This window comes from Phocoena sinus, chromosome 12, assembly GCF_008692025.1.
Source record: "Phocoena sinus isolate mPhoSin1 chromosome 12, mPhoSin1.pri, whole genome shotgun sequence".
Taxonomy (NCBI): Eukaryota; Metazoa; Chordata; class Mammalia; order Artiodactyla; family Phocoenidae; genus Phocoena; species Phocoena sinus.
The window spans coordinates 81,972,189-81,994,071 of NC_045774.1; the positions used below are offsets into that span (position 1 = coordinate 81,972,189).

The 21,883-nt window shown below is 40.8% G+C and overlaps 1 protein-coding gene across 1 annotated transcript in view; it reads right to left on the minus strand.

Annotated features, from left to right (window-relative positions):
• The window catches only part of RIMS1 (regulating synaptic membrane exocytosis 1), a 475,475-nt gene that overhangs the window by 399,892 nt on the left and 53,700 nt on the right, over window positions 1–21,883 (minus strand). The window contains 1 exon segment of the mRNA XM_032650909.1: window positions 477–557. Coding sequence (XP_032506800.1) covers window positions 477–557 — 81 coding nt within the window.

Sequence of the window (21,883 nt, forward strand, 5' to 3'; positions counted from 1 at the left end):
ACAAAAACAAAACCAGTGGGCCATCCCTCTTTTAGATTGTCCCTTACCTTTAAATGACCCAGTGCGAGGTTGGCCATGAACTACCTGTGCACTTCCCTTATTCACAACAAGGAAAGTAGCCCTTTCTGTACCTTTTCTCCATATTCCTAGAGTCTTAGGCTCCGATCCACATACATTCTAAATCCAAAATGTATAGAATTTCTGCACCCTAGAGCCCTAAAAAATGTGTCTCTTTCCTCTAATTAGCTTTATGCTTCCCATATGACATTAGAAACAGCACTTAATAAAGATGCTTGATACACAGAGCTCCTGTTTCCAGATCATTTTATCTAATTCAATAGTAGCTTTTTACCCCCTAGAGACCCCAGAGGAGCCACAGTTTGTACACCCGCATGCAGTGTAAATGAATGCATATGTAACCAGCGATGTGTGTAAGAGACGACATTTTCAGTCAATAAAACCAATGCCATACTCACGGTGAAGGCTGGTGGGGCTGGTGTTCAACATTTCTTGGGGTTTTGCAGGCAGCAGGCTTCACCATGTCCCTGACCACACACCTGGGGCGCATGATAGACAGCACAATGCACTATTAATTATAAAACGGGGAGAAACATCTGGAAATTAAACATGGTACTGAAAACAAGTCTAAGGGAAACTCTTTGCAAACCCCTTAATGTTAACCTGGAGTCCCTGGAAAGCCCTGGGGGTTGGAAACCTTCAACTCAGGCTTCCAAGAGCTCAGTTACACCCAGATGAAGTCCGTGCTGGCCTCGGTATTGGATTTCCCTTTTAGTACCAATAAAATGGTCGTCAGCAGCCTTCCCCATAGGAGCAAGGGTACTGAAAGCTTTGGCCTCACTGTACCAAGACATCTGAAAGCTTAAACATAGGAACGGCTGTTGTGTTTAAAATGCGCAGGACGTTCTGTGGCTTTGGCTATTTTACTAAAAGACACGGACTCTTGTTTCACACCCTTTATCATACACAGGTCTTTCTCTTTACGAAAAAAGAGATCTGAGAGCCTTCAAGACACCCCCCAAGTTCAAAATCCCTTCAAGCTAAGAAAAGAGGAAGAGTCAGAAGGAAATGTGCATAAATAAAGTGTGTGTACGTGTGTGTGTAAAATAAATAGAGAAGATACCTGCATAGTGTGAAAATAAACAGGAAAAGGTCTTTGCGTCTTATGTTCTCCATCAAAGAATAAATAAATGCAGAGGATGGATCACAGCTCCAAAGGGCAGCAAGAGGAGATGCCTTTAGCCTCATGTCAACAGGGCTTACAGAGTGCTGGAGAGATTCATTGGCATAAATAAGAAAACATCCCCTTCTGAGGCTGTCCTTGGATGGCTCAGATGTTCCTTCACTTCAAAAGCTTAGAAACAAACCTTGCTTTGAATAGGGAAGCCCTGATCATAAAGCTGGGGCCCTACATCTCACACTTTGCTACCTGGAAAAGCCCCTTAGGACACAGCATTCTCAACCATGAACGTGGTTCTTAACGTTCATGGCAGCTTTGACTGCCCCTGGAGGTTTGACTACCCTGCTGATGTTTAAGGCCAGTCATGTTATTCCAGAAGTGGATCAGGGGTGAGGCAGTGGCAGATAAACTGCTTTCTCAGAGCTAAAAGCTGCACAGCAAAATTCTCCACTTCTGAAAGAAATGATACAGGGAAACATCGTGGACACAACGCATGGAAACGTGCACACACACACACACACACACACACACAGAGCTCATTCCAAACAAGATCAAGTGAGACTTAGAAATCAATGTGTAACGTGACGAGAAAAGAAAACAGGGCCATTTCAAAGCCTTCCCTCCTGGGCTCAAAGGAAAGAAACACGCTGTTTGTCTAGTGCAAGTGCTAAACTCTTAATGGACTGGTCACCAGTCAAAGGAGGAGAAGGTCACTCAGGCAGCAGGGTTCAGAGAACATTCAAGCAGGCAGTTGCCAGGGAGAAGTAATACCCCAGGGTTTCTCAGCTCTGAAATGTTAATATAACTTACACCAGTACGGCGCTCAGGAAGTTACATTTCATAGCACTGGGAAATCTTTAGCAATTCCCACTCAACTAAAAACAGCCCACGCGGTATGTTGAATCTACATGCACTGGTTTGCGAAAATATCGGAAATATCACCAACTTTGGAAAAAATTTTGAAGAATTGTATCTATGAGAAACCATATGCAACCTCTGTCTTAGTTCACTTCTTTTTTTTCTTCCCCTAAAGATTCAGGTATTTAGACAAAGCTTTGGGAAAAAAAGAAATCTGTCACTTAGAGTTTTCCTTCAATATCCTTTTAAGTAACTCTTTCCTAATAAATGTGGAATGTCAGCCAGCATAAAGGGTAGGTTTCTAAGCAAAACACATTTGTGTGTGTGTGTGAAAGACCATGTCTATGTAAGGAAATTCTCATCTAATCTCAAGTACTCAGTGGTCTTGTTTTAAAACTATAATAGCTGGCATACTTCACCTGTCTGCACATGCTATAGAATCTTCTAAGTAAAAACTTGCATTTCTGAACTTTAAAGTTTCATTGGATAATGAGAATAAACACATCAATACTCAAAAGCAATATACTTAGAATTTAAATGTACTTAATTTAAAAATATACTTACTTAAATTAATATATTTTATTTTTTAAAAACATATTTTTCATACTGACCTATAATCCTAACCTCAGTTCCAGAGTGAGGTAGCTAGCTATTGAATCTGTTTTCATGGAGAAAGCTGTTTGATTGATTCAGATTGCTAGTTATTCAAGCAATTTGAGGGAGCTCTAAACTATGGCAATATGTATTCCTACATCTTCTAATTTGACTTCTTTTAGCTGAAATTGCTTCCAGAGGAAGAGAAGGGAAAAAAAACCTACACTCAGAACAAGATACATAAAATAATACAATGCACGCCTCAGAATTTTGTCAGCCTGGGTGGATGAGCATTTCTTTAAAGTTGTAATTGGATTGTTGTGTCTGGCCTATTGAGGTTTGAGGGATAAAACATAATGGTGCTGCCAGTTGTAATATGTGGAAACTGTTCAGCTCCAGCAGTTTCCATTCTCTCCCAGGCATTAGACTTATTATAATAACACGGACCCCTCATACTTTAAGAAACACAAGAGTGTTACGTCAGCAGGTTGCGGTGATCAAGGGTCTTTCTTACATATGATTTATTCCTTCATCCAGACTCAAGGAGGCCACAGACAGGCCACAATGCCAACTTCCCAGAATGGTTATGGATGGAGAGGCCAGGAGTCCAAGGTGGTGACCTCTTATTCTTGCAACGTCTTCAGTTATTCAGGGGGTTATCAGATGTGGACGCTTCACAGCCTTGGAAGCGCTTGTGAGCATCCCTCACCACTCAAGCAACACTGAGGATTTATGCAAATGAGGCCTCCTGCAAGCATCTCAGGGAAGCTCCCCCTGACTCCGCCCTCCGCGCGGCTGGGTTTTATGAATGACTGCAATCAAGGCTGAACGGCTGCCAACTGCCCACTCTTCCCTGCACGTACGCACAGAGAAACCTGCCCGGCCGCAAGCCCGCAGATGAGGCCGTGGCAACGCTTTCATCCCCCCAGACAGGAATGAAATGTGCTTGCGGAGACTTAAGAGTATGTGAATGAAAAATTCTCAATGCCTTCGAAAAACACAATTTACATAATTACTTTCTCTCTTTTGAGTTTCCATTTTGGTGCCTGCAGTCACCAGCCCCCCTTCTGCCTCCCCCTCCCTGCAAAAAACTAAAAAACAAACAAACAAAATCTCACTACTTTATGACATTTTAACTCAACTGAACTTGATGACAGTGTCAGGAGTCTAGTGACTGGGCAGTGAGCTGTCACATAGATGATGCCACCTTTGCATTTCTGTTCACCTCTTTTGGGTTTGGGAGTTTACTCGGGTTTCTCCTGTCATTGATGGAGACAATAAACAGTGCTGGGGGAAGTGTATGTGTGCTTGAGGGAATGAAACACTTTTCAAATACACAATCTTCTAATTTGCTGATCTCTGATCAAAAACACAGAAACAAGGAAAAACGGGCAAGAAGAGACCTCAGGGGCTCTGTAAGCAGCCATTTGCTTCTAAAACTCTCATTCAGCGCTCCGGACTCCTCTTCCGTAAGACATTACCCAAGAGGACCCAAATATCTGCAAAATTCCTGTCTCCAGCCTGACCCTCTCTAACTCCTGACATCAAACCGTCTCCTCAACACTTTTGCTTGGCTTTCCAGCAGGCCTCTCAGAATCAGCATTTCCAACTGGAATCCACCCTGCCCCACACACCTGACCCTCCACGGCCATCACCATCTTGGCTGATTGTAAATAGGTTTCTCTAGCTGTTCAGGCCAAAAGCTTTAGACTCAAAGCCTCGTTTCTCTCACACCTGTGTCCAATCCATCACAACGGTTCTCCTTTCCAAAAATGTGCAGAGTCTGTCCATTCCTCCTCTGCCCCCCATGGCCATCCTGATGGGGCCAGTATGGTCTTTTCCTTGGATTCCCACAATAGACTTCTCCCTGGCTGCCTGGAAGAGACCCCTTGGAAAGATAAGTCAGATCATAACTCCTCTGCTCAAAATCTTGCAGCAGTTCCCCAGTTTACTTACAAAAAAATGCCAGAGTCCTTAGAGTGTAGTCTGGCCTTGTAACTCCCAGAGTTCTTCTCCTACTATCCCCTCCCCAGCACTCCCCGTCCCATTCACTCTACCCCAGCTGCAATGGCCTTTTCTTGCTGGTCTTCCTCAGATGTACCAGGCTTGGTTTTGCTCAGGGCCTTTGCACCAACCATTGCTTCCATTGGGAATGCTTCTCCCTGATACAGGTAAGACTAACCCCCTCACCTCTCTGCTGTCTTGGCTCAAACATCAGTGTTTGGTGGTTCCTACTCTGATTACCTGCTTATGACTACAGTGTTCCCCCACCAGACTTACAGGGCCCTTCACCTTGCTCTACTACTTACTACATGTGCCCCTCCCCGGGGCCTCCACCCAGGCTGAAATACAAGTTGCTCAGGAGGAAGGATCTCTGTTTGCTTCAATGACAAAGGCCCAGAGCCCAGGACAGGGCAGGATGTAATAGTCACTCACTACATATGTGTTAAATGAATGAATAAGGTAAAAAGATAAAAAGCTGTTAGTACTCTAACATGCTAAAACACAGTGATTTGCAAGAGATTTAGGTAATGCTTTTTTGCACGATTACAGCATATTTCTATAAAATATCTGTAAAATATAAATTAATCCATGATCAACACATTTTATGATTTGAATAATCCACTAAATTTGTTTTTATATGGTTTGACTGAGGGTCATTCTCTTTCCAAACAAGAAAAAAAAGTGACTTATTTAGTGGAAAAGACTCTTCAGTGTCACATTATTGCTTTGAACAAATGAGACACTATCTAACATTTAGTATACTGCTATTTTATCAAATAAAACTTTAAAATAATTAATTGTACATGAGGTAATTCCTTAATAGTAAAGAGAGAAAATTAATCCCCTTTTCTTTTGATTTTTCTAAACAGGGTAGGAAAATAAGAAAAACTGTTTACTGTCATCTACTAAAATGTCCACAGATATTTAGATAGTATCTTATTTAATCTTCACACTGCCCTGCAAAGGAGATGCGATTGTCCCATTTGACAGATGAAGAAACTGCTAAGATCTAAGAGATGAAATTTATTTTTCCAGTGATAATTGGAAAATGTTGATATTTTAAGAAGCCAAGATTTGTATCCAGGTTTGTTTGGGACCAAAGCTAATGTCCTTTCCATCATTCCAAGGAGCGTTCTGACATTAATACTTAAAAGATAAATGGAAACTAGTAAAAATCAATCATGAAGTTACAGAGTCCAGTATCCTCTGATATGTTTCAATATCACTGATTTCATGACATAGGTACATTATTGAAGCTATTCAAATAACCTCACATAACTGAGTGTTCTTGAAACAGTATTCTAGTATTTACTGCAAGACCATATTCTCCAAATATATCAGGAGAACAATGGTGATAGCAGGGTGTCAGTTTGGCTAAATTGAAATGTAGAGTGACCTTGAGACCAGTGGGAATGTGAAATGCAAGGCATGTCATCTGGTATAGAGAAAAACAGTTTATATAAGAAAAAGAATCAAGAAAGCGAAAAAAATTTAAAAGATCATTTGCAAGACACATATAATTCAATTGATAAAAATCTTTTCAAAAATGTTTTTCAAAGGAGGTCATCAAAAGTGATCTTCTCATCTCCACTTACAAATACTAAAAGAGGAAAAGCGGAAAAATGTTATTTTACAAAATGGATTTTAAAAATTGCATATTCATGTCAACTTAACAGTGAACCAATCAGTATGATGACTGTTACCGCTAAGATGAAGATGAGACTGTGAAAATTCCCTACCAGAAGGGGAAAGTGGATGTTGGTATTTTGAAAAGCCAGATGTACTAATCACAGATCATCAGGGCCTGGTCCACCTCTGATGTACATTCAGGGAACCCTCAGAAGCTACGTAAGAGTGGCTTTTATTTTTAAAAAGACACGGAGGACAGGCAAGGTAGGTTCCTAATTATAAGAAAAGGGAAACCATTTTTCACAGCGAGTGGCGAGGGCTACTAAACATCCCTTAACCAGGCCAGGAAGTTATTCACCAAACCAGACACAAAAGTATAGGATTCTAAAATAAAGGTGATTACAAGATACAGATTCACTACAGAGATTAATGGGTGATTTTAAAGTTTGGAAAAACAAATTTTTCAAAGACTGATAAGATGGTGACCTAAATGGGAAGGAAATCCAAAAAAGAGGGGATATATGGATATGTAGAGCTGATTCACTTTGTTATACAGCAGAAACTAACCCAAGATTGTAAAGCAACTCTACTCCAATAAAAATTTTAAAAGTTTTGATAAGAAGGAAAATCATAGGCAAGAGGTCAAGTCCTTGGTCTTCTGGGTTATTCACATCTGCCTGTTTATCACCTCTTATGTCTCTGGAATGCTTATAGGCTTAGTTCTACAGGGTCCTAATATTGCCTCCAATATGGAAGCAGTATGGCCAATTAACCTCTTTTTACCCAAGCTATTATTCTCTGTTAACACAATCAGTTTCTTTCTCCAGACCTTTGGATTTATATCTGCTACCATCCCCCGCATGCCATCCTGTTGACAATTTCCTACTTACTAATCTGTGTGCATTCTCCAACAGTCACCGCTGCTTGCAAAATACAACACAACTTTCGAAAAATCAAGATCACCAGAAAATACCTTCCACTAAACCTGCAAGAGAGAACGACTTCTGTGCATTCCACAGAGGGGGAGAAAAACCCTCTATCTAGTGAGAAGTACGGGACTTCCAGAGGCAGGAAGCAACCATAGCGTCAAGCCAGCAGGTCCTGAACCCTCCAAGGGTAAAGAGAGAGGAGCTCCAGTGGAAAGGCGGATGGTTGAGGGGAAAGAGGGTGATGTGGAAATAAAGAGTGAGGATAATTGCTCAAATGTCGACAAAAGGCGGGTTTTGAGAAAAGAGGCATGAGGAAGGGAAGACGGTTTTCTATATCTATGGGCACAATTCTAGGTGAGGGAATTTGCTTTGGGAAAGACAGAAGCTAAAGGTATGCGGGGAGGGGCAGAGGACACGGGAGCGGCACGGGGGTGGGGAGTGGGTAGGTGTTTAGAGAGGAAACGAAGTTGCTGGGAGACTGAGAGGGATGGCAATCAAACAGGTAGGGGATTTGTTCCCATATTGCCACCTTTCATTGGACCATAACTGTCGTGTCCATTTCCCCCCAGAAAAGATTCTTGCAGGATAACGCTCCATGATATTCATTTTGAGAAGCTTTTGGAGAGTGAAAATCGTCTCTCCACCTCTCCTCCTATTTTTAACTCTTCTCCTAGAGGCAGAGACTTCTGCTCAGAACTCCCTCCTCACTCCTACCTATGCCAGGGGTGGGAAGAAGGCTCGAAGAAGCACCCATCTCCCAGCAGCAAGGCAACAGCATTTATGTTTTCACTAGTGAGAAGGGCTACCACATCTTACAAGCAGGAATGAGTTGGCCATTTCCTCCTTCACTTGCTGAGTGGAGCCCCGAGGGGCCTCTCTTCCCTTCTTCCTGACAGTCCAGCCGTCCTGCAGGAAGCAGCCTGGACAGATCTGGGAGGAGCAGACTCCGCCGTGTTTCTAACTCCTTCTGCTTCTCTTTCCCACTGACCCAGGCCTACTCAAGCTATTTAGGTAAACACATCTGAAGCCTGCTTAGAAGACTTGGTCCTTTAGTTTCAGAGTGAGTTAAAAAAGCAAAAGCAAAATCACCACCACCACCTCAACTGGGAGTGACAGTTCACAGCAGTAAGAGAGAACATCAGAAAATTCAATGATATCTGATTTTCTCTAGCAAGAGAGGAAGCAACATCTGAATCCAGAAATTCAGCCTGTTTTGCGCCTCTTGCCCCCATGATGGCACTTCTCTGTGGAACACCATGTCACAGGCTCTAGCTTGCACACAAAAAAGCCCCACCCATTTTTGTTTTCCACTAAAGAAGGCATATCGGTCTAAAAGCGAGTGACAATGATAGTATCAGGGAAACATCTTGGAACAAACATAAGGTTATCTTAAAGGGGAAATCGTTGACAGCTTTTAGTACTTCAGTTCCATTCATAAATAGGTCCTAATACCCCTCACAGCCAACCCCTGTGCCTTACAGCCCAGCTGGGGACCACTGCTCTAACTGCTGGCTCCATCCCAAGCCTGGGGGAGGGTGGTCCCTCCACCTAAACAGCCTCTGGCTTGAATGCCTGAGGTGAGAGAGACTGTTGGATCAGCAATAACACCACCAAGTTAAATGAGAATAGTACCACTCAGAGAGTCAGGTAAGTGAAAAGTGTCTTCATTAAATCCAAAAGGCAATTCAGCAAAACAAGATGAATTTCAAGAAATGGAAACCTAGTCAGATACGAAAACTGCAATAACAGGACAGGAAAAGGACAGAAAGTAATAGCTAACATTTCTGAGTGCCTACAGTGGGTCAGGAGCTGAGCTAGGCGTCCCACATGCCTTTGGCCATGTCATCTGGTCACAGGTCACGTATGGCACTTGCTGTCACCCAAGTTACACACTGGCTTGTACAATATCACCATTTCTTCTTAGAAGCACAACTCATCATTTCAAAAACCACATGCTATCTGTGAAGTGCTTTGTTTTGAGCAAAAATATGATTTCATTGTCATTCACGTTTTAGCACAAGGCACAGGACTGTAATTGAATAGTTCAAGTTCTTAGCACCTCACATCCTCTTGCTACATTTCAGGGTCCTAGAAGAATAGAGAGTTGTCTGATCATGGTTATCTACAGTTAAATGTCCAGGGTAAAGGATGCAATTTGGTAGTAAAGGGAGATGAATGGTATTTGTAAGGATTATTGCCAGAGCTTCTTTACAACTAACGATTTTTCTGCTTTTTATTTGTAACACAAAACCATAGCTCTTTAAATAATGATTTTTCGGTAGTTCTCTGTATGCCATTTCTCCACAGGCATTCACTCTCCTTGCTCATGGGGAGCCGGATAGCTAAATAAATACCTACTAAAAGGTCCATAATAGTTCCTTCGTGGGGTTTAAGTTGATTTTAAACAGATAAAATAAAATGGAAAAATGAAACTTGGAAAGGCATTAATGTAATATTTCAGGCATTGCTTTCAATTAATTATAACTACTCTCTCAACTGATTCACCTGCCTGGAAAGTTAGAGAGAAACTGGACTCAACCAGACATGAAAGTGTATTGTCCATGAACTATTATAAACAAAGAACATTCTATATAAGAAATATGCAATATTCCTTTTCTATGGTAAATGAATGTGTCTTTATTTTGTCAAGAGGCCGTGATGCTTCTTTTACTTAAAATATGACAAAAGGATAAAACCAAATCACTTGAGCATGTCAACAGGAACTTTAATTAATACCTGAATGTGATTGCTTTTTGCTCTAAACATTTTTGGCATTTAGAGTGAGAAAATTAAAAAATATTGGAAATTACTTTTTCCTCCCTTTCAACCAAACTGAAGAAAATATGAACAGATATTTAGAAAAAAATATGAAAGGTATGAGATTTGGAAAGATAATTAAGTGACTAGGACTTTTCATTCCTCACTGGTAAGGGCGAACATTCTCCAAGCCCTTTTGACTTGAGAGGACTGTCATTACTGTGGCTTCAAATGGGCTGATGCTTCCTGAATTGTCATTTCCAGCCCTCACTTCCCACTATCTATCAGGTCTGAAATCTGTATGTACCTAAAAACCTTTCTAACAACTGAGCCAGAACAGACTAACATACCAAATTCATATTCCCCCTCCTGTTAGATTGAAACACCTCGCAAGGTCTACCTGGTCATCAGTTAAATATTCCCATCACTGATGTCTGCAGTCTTGGTGCCCTATGACTGCTTACTTTCCCTAATGGCCAATGAAGCATCGAGTCCTCTGACTATGCCTTTGAAGCAGGTCTAGAAATTGCCCGTTCTCATTTATGTCTACTACTTCCGAAGTCATTTTCTCTCTTCAATGAAAGAATTAATGAAGACCCTTTTCACTTACCTGACCGGGAGAGTGTTACTATTCCCCTTTAACTAGGCGTTATTCCTTGATTCAGTCTTCCTCAAGTGCCATTTGTTCCTGCTAACAGATTCTACAGAGGGCTTCCCATCCCCGCCCACATCAAATACACACACCGCCGTCTACTTCCGGGGTCCCTCGTTCACACGCCTTCATTCACTAATCTCTTCCTCTTAATTCCTAACAGAGCCTGTTTCTCAAGTACATCTATCTCAATATTCTGGAACATCATTTTGCCACTTTCGTCTCCATTCCATATGCCACATTTCTTACTTAAAGTGATATGCCTCCTTTTCCCTCTCCATTCATTTTTAATTCTTTCTAAATTCAACTCAAATGCACTGAACACTAGGAAGCCTTCCAGGCTAAGGACTCTCATTTATCCTTCACCAATATCTTCTGGAAAAATTGGTCCTTATGTAGGGATGAGAAATTGTGTTTAATAGTTGCAGCCTAAGCACTGGGAAGACATTCAGGAAATGTGTGCTTTGGAAATAGGACACGACATGGAAGCGTGTTCCGTAGGCCTGGCTGGGACGCTCTGACGGTCATGACATCTTTGCAATCAATGAACAAACACTTACAGGACACCAGCTCTGTGCCATGCACTGTGCCCAATGCTACATCACAACCCGAAAGCTAGTCAGCCTGTTCATCAATAATGGTAGTAATAATAATAACTACTTACATTTATTGAGCATTTACTGCATGTACTCTTTTAAGCTCTTTATATGAATGAATACATGTGACCCTCACAACAACTCCACGTGGTGGGCAGGTTAAATGACCACTTGGTGTAGCATTTACAAAACCCTGTCATGTGTAAGTTGCAATAGTATTCATTCTACAGCCGAACTCTCTTAATATACCATTTAAATTCTTTGAAATTGCTTAAATTCCTCCTCTCATTAGAAATTTTTAGTAAATAAAATACCATCTTCACATGCAATAAAAACAAGATTAAGTGCAGGAATCCAGATTCATAACGCAATGAAGGCTGCTTCTCCCCCTGCAAAATGTTAAATATAATATAAAGTATATTTATTGTGAAGAATAAAACTGTAGTCTAACATACTTTTAATGTATACATATACTGTCATGTCACTTAGTGTTCTCCAAGGTCACAAAATAATTTCAGTTCCATTATTACATACAAGCAACGTTCACCTAGCTTTTCAGTCACCACTTCCAGAGTCCCAGCTACTCACTACTGGAGTTCCCTTGGAATACACCTCTTATTTACAAATCCATGGGTCAAGACAAACATTAGACATTCTCAAACTCTAAGGCTGAAATTCTTCACCCAAGTCACTAATTTCCTCTACAGCTCTCACACTTCCACTGTAGGCAAACCTAAAGCCACAGAGAACTCACTAGCCTTGAGATAGCTAACTTTACTGTTAAAGATTTCTGACTATTGGAATACTCTTTTTTTAAATGTTTACTGCAATCTGCCCCTGTTAGCTCCCACACGTGAGTCCTAACTCAGCCCTTGAAAAGTCGTGTGGATCAAGTTCGCTGCCTTTTAAAAACACCGTCTCTCCCTGAATTCAATCTCCTGGCTTCTTTCTCATCAGCCCCTCAATTAAGAGGCCTGAGGCATGAGCTCCAGGGACCCACCCACTCTAGCTGCACTTGTTTTTGTGAACAACTCTCTCAAAAGTTGGCTCCCTTTGTTGTGCAACACTTTCACTCTACATCCACAGGAAAGAATGCAAACTCAAATTTTATAACCCCCTCTAATAACCAGGTCCTATAAAAGGGCCAATTGACAGAAGTGAGATTCAGGGGAAATTATCCATGTGTGGCTTCCAAAACCTGGTCATACATCACTAAAGAGGTTTTTAAAGAGACAAATACTTCGTGTCCCAGCAGAGGTCTTCAGAGCTGAAGTTTGGGTCCACGGATTGGCAAGAGAGTAGCTTCCCTGAGCGATTCTAATATATCCAGGTAGGCATTTGGAAACTGCCGAGGAATGAGCCATTCAGTTGCTGCACAAGATGCAGTCCTGTCCTTAACGTGGAGCTAAACCACAAGACCGCTCATAGTTCCTCATAAAAGTGCTTTCTCTGAACTACATTTTAACATTATACCCTCAGCTCCTATGACAGGTCGATACAAGACATAGCTGTATGAAGTTGGTGTCTGCCTTTACTGTGAAATATTGGTGAGGTCAGTATCTGTTACATCGTTTTAAGTCCTTTCTATAAGAGTTTACATTCATCCCACATTCTTGGTGTTTTTCCAAAATTTAGCACCAAGAAAAATGTCATTTCTTGTTTTTTACAAATGCCTATCATAATTACTTTTGGTCAGGGTTACAAGGAACTTAAAGCTTATCGTAACAACTCTGTTGACATGGTAAGCATGTTTATAACCTCGTTTTTTTTTTGCTTATGTTTCAATTTCTATATTACTAATGTTTTATGTTGCAATCTTTTTGAGAAAAGCAAAAAGAGAATCAGAGAAAGAAAAAGGTTAACACTTCATCTCTTACAGGAAAAATTAAAATTTCAATTTTTCTTAAATTTGAAAACTAATATGCCTTAAAGACTGGCATAACTGGCATCTAATATATATATAATATATAAATGTAATATGTATAATACATATAAAATCATAATTATGATGATGATATCTCACTAAAACTGACATGTTATACAAAAGTAGCATTTCAGAAAGAATTTCTTAGTTCAGGGAAACATTCCCTAGGAATTAAGTGTTACCACACAGAAAGGAAATGGTTTTCTGGTCAAATAAATTAGGGAAACATTAATTTAAACAGGTTGAGCAGGTTTTCTTATTGCATAAAATTTCAGAATCTTCAAAATGCATTGTTCTCTGACAACAGACGCATAATATGTAGCATTTCCCAAGGAATAGTATCCAGTTTGGGAGGTGATGAAGTGACACTTAGTAGTTGCAACATGAGAAATAAGCATTCTACAAGGGACAGAATCAATGCTTGGTAAATTATTCCAGATGATAACACAGAATAGCAACACTGCACTTAACCTCAGTAGGGAGAGTTTTTAAAGAGACAAATTCTTTGGGTCCAGCCAAGGCTTACAGAGCTGAAGTTTGGGTCCAGGGATTGGCAAGTGCTTATCTTCCCTGGGTGAAAGTTCATCTTCCAAGTAAGACAACATGGTTTTAGAGTACATATTTTTCTATATTCTTATATATTAGTTTCACAGAGAGATGACACCAGAAGTTATGTAATAAATTCTTTCATGATTAAGCATCCAATATCAACTCATTAAAGAGACAGATTTTGACCTAAACTAGCAATTCTTTGGGCAAAGCCTAAAGCTTTTGTATGTTGGTTGGTTGTTTTTTTACACAGGTAGCAATCAATCTACTTATGTAAACTTTAAGAGAAATAACTAAAAAGGCATAGACAGACGTAGAGAACGGACTTGAGGACACGGGGAGGGGGAAGGGTAAACTGGGACGAAGTGAGAGAGTGGCATGGACTTATATATACTACCAAATGTAAAATAGATAGCTAGTGGGAAGCAGCCACATAGAACAGGGAGATCAGCTCAATGCTTTGTGACCACCTAGAGGGGTGGGATAGGGAGGGTGGGAGGGAGATGCAAGAGGGAGGAGATATGGGGATATATGTATATGTATAGCTGATTCACTTTGTTATAAAGCAGAAACTAACACATCATTGTAAAGCAGTTATACTCCAATAAAGCTGTTAAAAATAAATAAAAAATAAAAGGCGTAGAAATCCCAACGTACTTCTTTGCAATTCCTAAGTAAGATGTGTGGGGAGTAAAAACGTAATCATTGGAGTAGGTAAAGAATATCTGTCACCCTAAAGGAGAGAGGAAATACTACAAACTCAACATTTTTCAGGCAAGTTAACTGTATATCTTATTTTACCTGTAGAGAAATTTCGAGGTACAATGAGACATTTTCTCTAAAACCACAATTATCTTATTGAAAAAATTTCTAGTTTTTCTCTTATGTATAAAATTAAGTAGTACATTAACCCCAAAGATATGACATTGGCAAGATTGTCTTTGTGTATTTAAACTACCCATAATTTTATTGCTCTGTAACTCAAAATGACACTCTTACTTTGGAAATAATACTATAGGTTTTGACACTAAGTAATTAAAAATTACTGATCCTTCACCAATGATAAAAATGATAAGATTTGACTTCATTAATATTAAAAATTTTGCTCCCCAAAATACACTATTAAAATAATAAATAAGCAAGTCATAGACCGAGAGAAAATATTTACATTATATATCTTACTTATAAACTAAGTATATGTACATATACAGAGCTTGTATCCAGATCATATACTCTTATAAATCAATAAAAAAGCAACCTATTGTATGAGATCTATTCCTAGGTGTTTACTCAAGAGAAATGACAATATATGTCTACAAAATGACTTGTACAAGAATATTCATAGCATGAAACTAGAAACAACCCATCAATAGAAGAATTTATCAACAGGAATTTTGGTATATTCATACAAGGAATGTACTATCAGTGTGTTCAACAGCATGAATGAATCTCAGAAATATTTTGTTAAGCAAAGAAGCCAGACATAAGATTTCTTACTGTATGATTGAATTTTTATGAAGTTCAAGCAGAGGTAAAAAGCAGTCCATGGTGACAAGAACAAGAAAGAAGTTGCCTCTGGGTGGGGTGTGTGGAGTAACAGGAATGTATCTTGTTTTGAGAAGTTGTGACACAGGTGTATATAAATGTCATTATTCATCAAACTGAATACTTCAGATCTGTACATTTCATTGTATGTAAATTACATCTTAAAAAAAACAGTTAAAAATGAACGATAAAAATAACTGATAGCTCAAAGAAAGAAGGCAAAAGTCTCATAATTTAAGGATATGTCATCTTTCATGTAAGTACAATATAATTCAATTTGCTTTGGAAAACAATAATTCCAACAAACAACTATGGAAGTCAGACAATTAATACACTTTTTTAAAGCAAACAATTTATTCCTTTATACCTTGTCAGAACCAGAATGATAAGTATAAATTTAGTTAAAGCTAAGAAATCCCTTTTTTGTGTGTCGAAATATTTTTCATCAAGATTAATTATTACATATATTTGAAGAACTTAAAGCAGCATTTAAAATAGAGTTCAGGAAAAGGACAAATGTGGCACCATGGTTTTTTTTTTTTTTTTTTTTTTAGCGGTACGCGGGCCTCTCACTGCTGTGGCCTGTCCCGTTGCGGAGCACAGGCTCCGGACGCGCAGGCTCAGCGGCCATGGCTCACGGGCCCGGCCGCTCCACAGCACGTGGGATCTTCCCGGACCGGGGCACGAACCCGTGTCCCCTGCATCAGCAGGCGGACTCTCAACTACTGCGCCACCAGGGAAGCCCGGCACCATGGTTTTAAAACCATGTTTAAGACATTACCTGTCATACATTATATCTAAATTATTTAAAAGGTAAATTTGCTTCCAGTATTTCAGACAAAATATTACTTAAGACTTGTACAAGCATTTATGGGTAGAAAAAAATCCTAAAATTGGTATGTTGAGAGACTCAGTCTACATTTGATGTAGAACTGAAAATATGTCTTATATCGTATGCCTTATGATAAGGCAAATGACATTTCTTTTCTAAGCAATTCTGAGCATTAGCTGCAATTTCTAAGAGCAGCATCTTATACCAAAAGTATAAAACATATTTCTTATTAGAAAAATACTGAAAAATGAAAAAAGTCATGAAAATCTCATCGATTCCTATTCCTTTAAAGTTATATAAATAAGTGAAAGTTAGCCATCACTATATACCGAACCTCTTTTGCTATCTCTTCTATAGACATGCATAGTTTACAACTCTAAAGGCAATACTGTACACAGGGCAATCCTGTAACTCCAGTCTGTGTGGTAGAGGAGAAGCATGAGATGGTGTCAGAGCTGGACTTCTTTTGTTTTTATTAGAGCTGTTGCAACTCAATCATCTCAGTAGAAGAGCAGGTGCATTTGCTTTGCTTTCTTCCTACTGCAAACTCAGCCCTAAGTGGTTTGAGAATCCAGGAGAGTCAGCTGGCAGTCACTACGTGAAGCTATTTCGATGTACCTTTATTCTAAGAGAATGCTTTTTTATGTTTTTTTTTTTATTATTAAGGAAATAAACTGATTTTGAAAGGGAAAAGAACAGTGGTAATGGGAGGGTATGAAATAATGGAAAAAATAATGAGAAATGTCAGAATGTTCTCATGCTTTCATAGACAATTTAACATCAGTGGATCCACTTCTTTACCCTGAAAATTCTCTTCTTCTCTGTGACTGATTAAATTATTGTTCCCTCTCTCACTCCCATAGCCCTTCTGCACTTCCGTTTTTGGGTTTAGCTATGCCACTCGCTTCGGCATCATGGCAAAGTGTACCTCCTGTCCCTTGGTTTTGGACATGGCCATGTGACTTGCTTTGGCCAACACAGCGTTGAGGGATTGGCAAGCTGTGTCAAAAAGGGCTTGAAATATTCCTGTGCATCCAAACACGGGGGTCCGCCCTCTTGAACACAACTACGGTGAGACAAGCCTGAGACACGTGGAGAAAATCTGGAGCCTGAAGCCAGCCCCTTGTGAAGCCCAGCCTAGGTCACTTCCATCCACACAACATGCAGAAGCATCACTGGCTGTGACACTCCAGCCATCCCACAGACATTTGAGAGGTAAGTGCTCAGGTCCTGAGGGTTTTATGGCCAGTTTCTCCTTTCCTCCAGTACGACGGCCAGTCCCCATGGGAGATACCCACGTACACAGTTTCCAGATAAACTCCCCTCCCAGTTCCGGTAGGTCCAACCTCTGCCTGGCACGTTCTTACGATACCCAGGCATTGGGGTGTTTCCTGGTAGAGACCACCCATAGGCCTGTTCTCTGAGGATAGGGCCCCACCTCCCAGTCAACCACTTATCACTCTTTCAATATGGTTTCCCGAGGTCCTCAACAATGTCCTGATTTTAGCTGAAGCTAATTCATAATAACATCCATGAGAGTAATCAAAATCTCCATGAAGGTCAGGACTTTGCTCATTTTACTCATTGTCGTATCTCTAGTGCCTAGAAAATTGCCTGGTGCATGATGGATAGGTGCTCAAGACCTATTTGCTGAATACATGAATAAATCCGCTGGATCTTTTTTCAGCATGGATGGTGGCTATACTGAAGCTTTAGTACATTCATTCCAAGGACAGAATTAGAGCATTCTGGAAGACAAGGGGCAGAAAACTGGTAGGGTCACAACACTTCTCCTGGAGTTTTATAAACAGCCCACGAAGGTTTCCCATCGGCTCCATGTAATAGCACGTGACACGGCGCATCGTCATGACTCCGTGCAAATCAGGGTCAGGTCTGGGCCTGACAGAACTGCCATGTGGGCCTCCATCAGCTCTCACCCCACGAGACGGTGGAAAAACACAACAACTGCCCACCCGAATCCAGCTGCCCAATTTTTATTTTATGAGGAGCAAGAAGGTTATTAGAAAGGCAATATGGTAGAGCACCAGGGCAAGGAGTCAGAAGAAGTTTGTTCTAGGCATATGCCGGCCACTTACTGACTAGAAAATGTTAGGCGAACAATTTTCTGTGTCTCTCTATTGTCGGAGACAGTGAGTATAACGACATCCTGGACCCTGTCTGAGAGCTCTTAGCAGTAGCAAATGAAGTGCTGTGTCTAAATTGCATTGAAGACACTCAAGCATTATCAAATTGTACAGTATTGTCTTGAAAATGCCTTCTTTAACCCCAGTTGAGATATGACGTTGGAAACAGAGGCACTCCACAATTGTTGTATGTGAGAATGTAGTTGAATACGCGTCATCATTTTTACTAATGGCATCATTAATAGGGGTGTGAGGTCAGTGCCAGGTGGTTCTGAGACCAAGGAAACAAACAAAGAAACACACAACCTCCTGCAACAAGGAGCTAACCAATCTGAAGCTAAAGTAGGACCTAGATTGGAAAAAAAATAAGGAAAAAAGTCTGCACTTATCATGTTATCAATCCACTAAAGGAAACACGATCTAAACAGCCCATCAAAGATCAGGGTAGGGAACAGAGTACAGAAGCAGCGTCCTAATCTTCGTGTATGCTTATTCTGATTTCTCATGTTTTCCAACCTTCTCAGTCAACTAACCAACAATATATTTGAATCTTGCATGCTGGTTTTTTTTTTTTTTGTGGTTTGCGGGCCTCTCACTGTTGTGGCCTCTCCCGCTGCGGAGCACAGGCTCCGGACGCACAGGCTCAGCGGCCATGGCTCACGGGCCCAGCCGCTCCGCGGCATGTGGGATCTTCCCGGACCGGGGCACGAACCCGTGTCCCCTGCATCGGCAGGCGGACCCTCAACCACTGCGCCACCAGGGAAGCCCTGCATGCTGATTTTACGGACGAATTTAAATGCCAAGTATTACAACTACTTGCAGTATGATTTCACACTTTAAATATTATCTTGTCTTAGATTTCTGGCTTTCTTGGTAAAGGCAGTCTAATAAAATATGTAAACATGAAAAACAATATGCACAAAAGGCATGTTGCAGGCATTCTTTCTTTTGAGCTTTCTTCCTTCTGTTTTTTAATGAGGAAGTTTTTGTTATTTCATCACTTAGGATAGAATGCATCAGACTATAGCACTTTAAAACTGACTTTAAAGGTAGAAGCTCTCTCTTAGTAGGAGAAAAATATTTTTGGAACAAAGCTTAAATAGCAAGTTATTTTTCAAAATAAGTCTTGAAACTCTTGGACAATTTATAGTTCTCAAACACTTATACACAAATTTTTATTCTAATAAACTTGCAACTGCAGATTTTCTAAGAAGTTGCTGTTTTTGAATTCACATTTTGACTTAATTCGCTATGACCAGATCCTAATTAGAGACTCACATGTACAAGTCTCCACTGTCAGGGAGGCTGAATGTCTAATATCCAAGCTCTTGGTTCCTTCTTTCTAGAATGATTTTCTGGGTTGCAAATTCATAACTAGTATGTGATGTTCTCCCTCCTCAGAGGTTTCCATAATACCTGCTTCTTTAAGTTTTCAAAATTGAGATATAGCCTACATACAATAAAATTCACTCATTTAAAGTTTGTTATATATGCTTTGACAAATGTATACAGCCTTCTACCAACCATCACAGTCAAAATATGGAAAATTTCTATCACCCCAAAAGTTCTCTCCTGTATCCTGTGGTCCATCTCCTCCCCTGTTCTCCCCTCTGCCCCCACTCTACCCCATGACAACCACTGATGTCTGTTTTTTTTTTTTTTTTTTGCGGTACGCGGGCCTCTCACCGTTGTGGGCTCTCCCGTCGCGGAGCACAGGCTCCGGACGCGCAGGCTCAGCGGCCATGGCTCACGGGCCCAGCCGCTCCACGGCATGTGGGATCCTCCCGGACCGGGGCACGAACCCGTGTCCCCTGCATCGGAAGGCGGACTCCCAACCACTGCGCCACCAGGGAAGCCCTGCTGTCTTTTTTATCTCTATAGTTTTGCCCTTTCTAGAATTATCCAATTTGCAGTCTTTTTGTCAGACTTCCTTCACTCAGCGTAAGGCTTCTGAGATCCACTGTGCTGTCCCACGCATCACTATTTGGGTCCCTTGTCGACCTTGGCTGAGCTGAGCCGTATTCCGTATATTATGGGGTAGCACAGCTTGCTTATCCACTCACCAGTTGGTGGTCATTTTATTGTGCCCAAGTTTTGCTTATATGAATAAAACTGCTATGAACGTTGAGGATAGATCTTTGTGAAGGTTTATTTCTTCATTTCTCCTACGGATACACCTAGGAGTGGAATTGGCAGGTTATATGGCAAGTGTATGTTAACTGCTACACTGTTCTCCCAAGTGGCTATGCCATTTTACATTCCTGCCAGCAGCATAGGAGAGTTCCAGTTACTAATTCCTTAACCATTCAATGGATACATTATAATTAGCCATTGTGTATAAGACCACAGGGTGACTTGACAATTCATAGCCATCTGAGTGACTTCAGTCTAACAATTATGGAGGTTATGAGTTTGCCTGCCTCATTTCAATCTTCCTGTATCTCCATGAGGAGAGAATACTTAGTATCTTCATTTTTCAGATGAGAACACTGAAGCTTAGAGTGGCTAATTTACCCTTGAAACAAGAGACAAATCTGGAATGTTATTTGAGGTAGTGTGATTCCAAAGCTCATTGCAGTGTGTAGCAAACACATGGGGGGTTGCCTACAACAATATATTTAATGATACCTGCTAAATAGAGCATAGAGTTGTTCTGTCTCACTCCGTTTTCCTCCTGACCTTTGGAGCAAAAAGAAGAAATCATACTACATGACTTACTTGTTAATTCTCTATGCCCAGACCCAGGATCTAGGAGGCGACATTCCCAAGGAAGCTGACATCATGTTTGCAAGTCATGTCTGTTCTTCCATTCCTATTCCATATACACCCTGAATCTGCATTAAGATATTTCATTGAAAGTCATAAAAATACACCCATAAGCTCTTAGAGGGACCAATTCTCATACTACAAAAATGTCCTCCGCACAGTTTGAAATGCACTTGTCAAATCACCAGGGACCAGATGATGGGTGTACTCAGGGTCCTGCTAATTGTCCCCTGCCTCTGCTTTGCAGGCCTGAATCAGCTATGCCCTCACTCTATTTATAGGTTTGATGAGTAAACTTAGACTCTTTTAATGCATAAAGACTAAAAACATAAGTGGACATGACTCGGCAAGGTCAGAATTCTAGCCTCTCTACACGTCCCCAGGGCATCCCTGCTCCGAGCGCCCGGAGGAGTTCCCAGGTCACCTTAGCCTGCAGTGTTCTTTCCCACCTTCCCTCAGGCCAGCACCGCCCATCCCTCCTACCCTACCTTCTCCCATCTACATCCATGAAAGACCCATGGAATATTACTAGTAATAATTATGAAACACATTTTGCACGTGTGTTACGTGAAGTGAATGAAAAATCATCTTCACAGCATCCTTCTTGTCTCTAATTTACACAGGGGGAAAGTGAGTCTTAGAAAGCTATGTAGCATGCCAAGATGACACTGATACCAAAGTAGGATTCAAATCCAGGAAATGTTACTCCAGAGGCCATGCTTTCCCCCACTTCACTATGCTGTGTCCAAAGCTCTAGAGTTGGTCCAAGTGTCCGTTGTGGGTATAAACATGTGTCCCCGAGTCGGGGCTTTCTGCCATGACTCACGCTGCCCCTCACCCTGCAATGCTTCTCCAACTCTCTTCTGCCTGAGGACCCTTTACCGTTTTCTTCAAGCCCAAATTCCT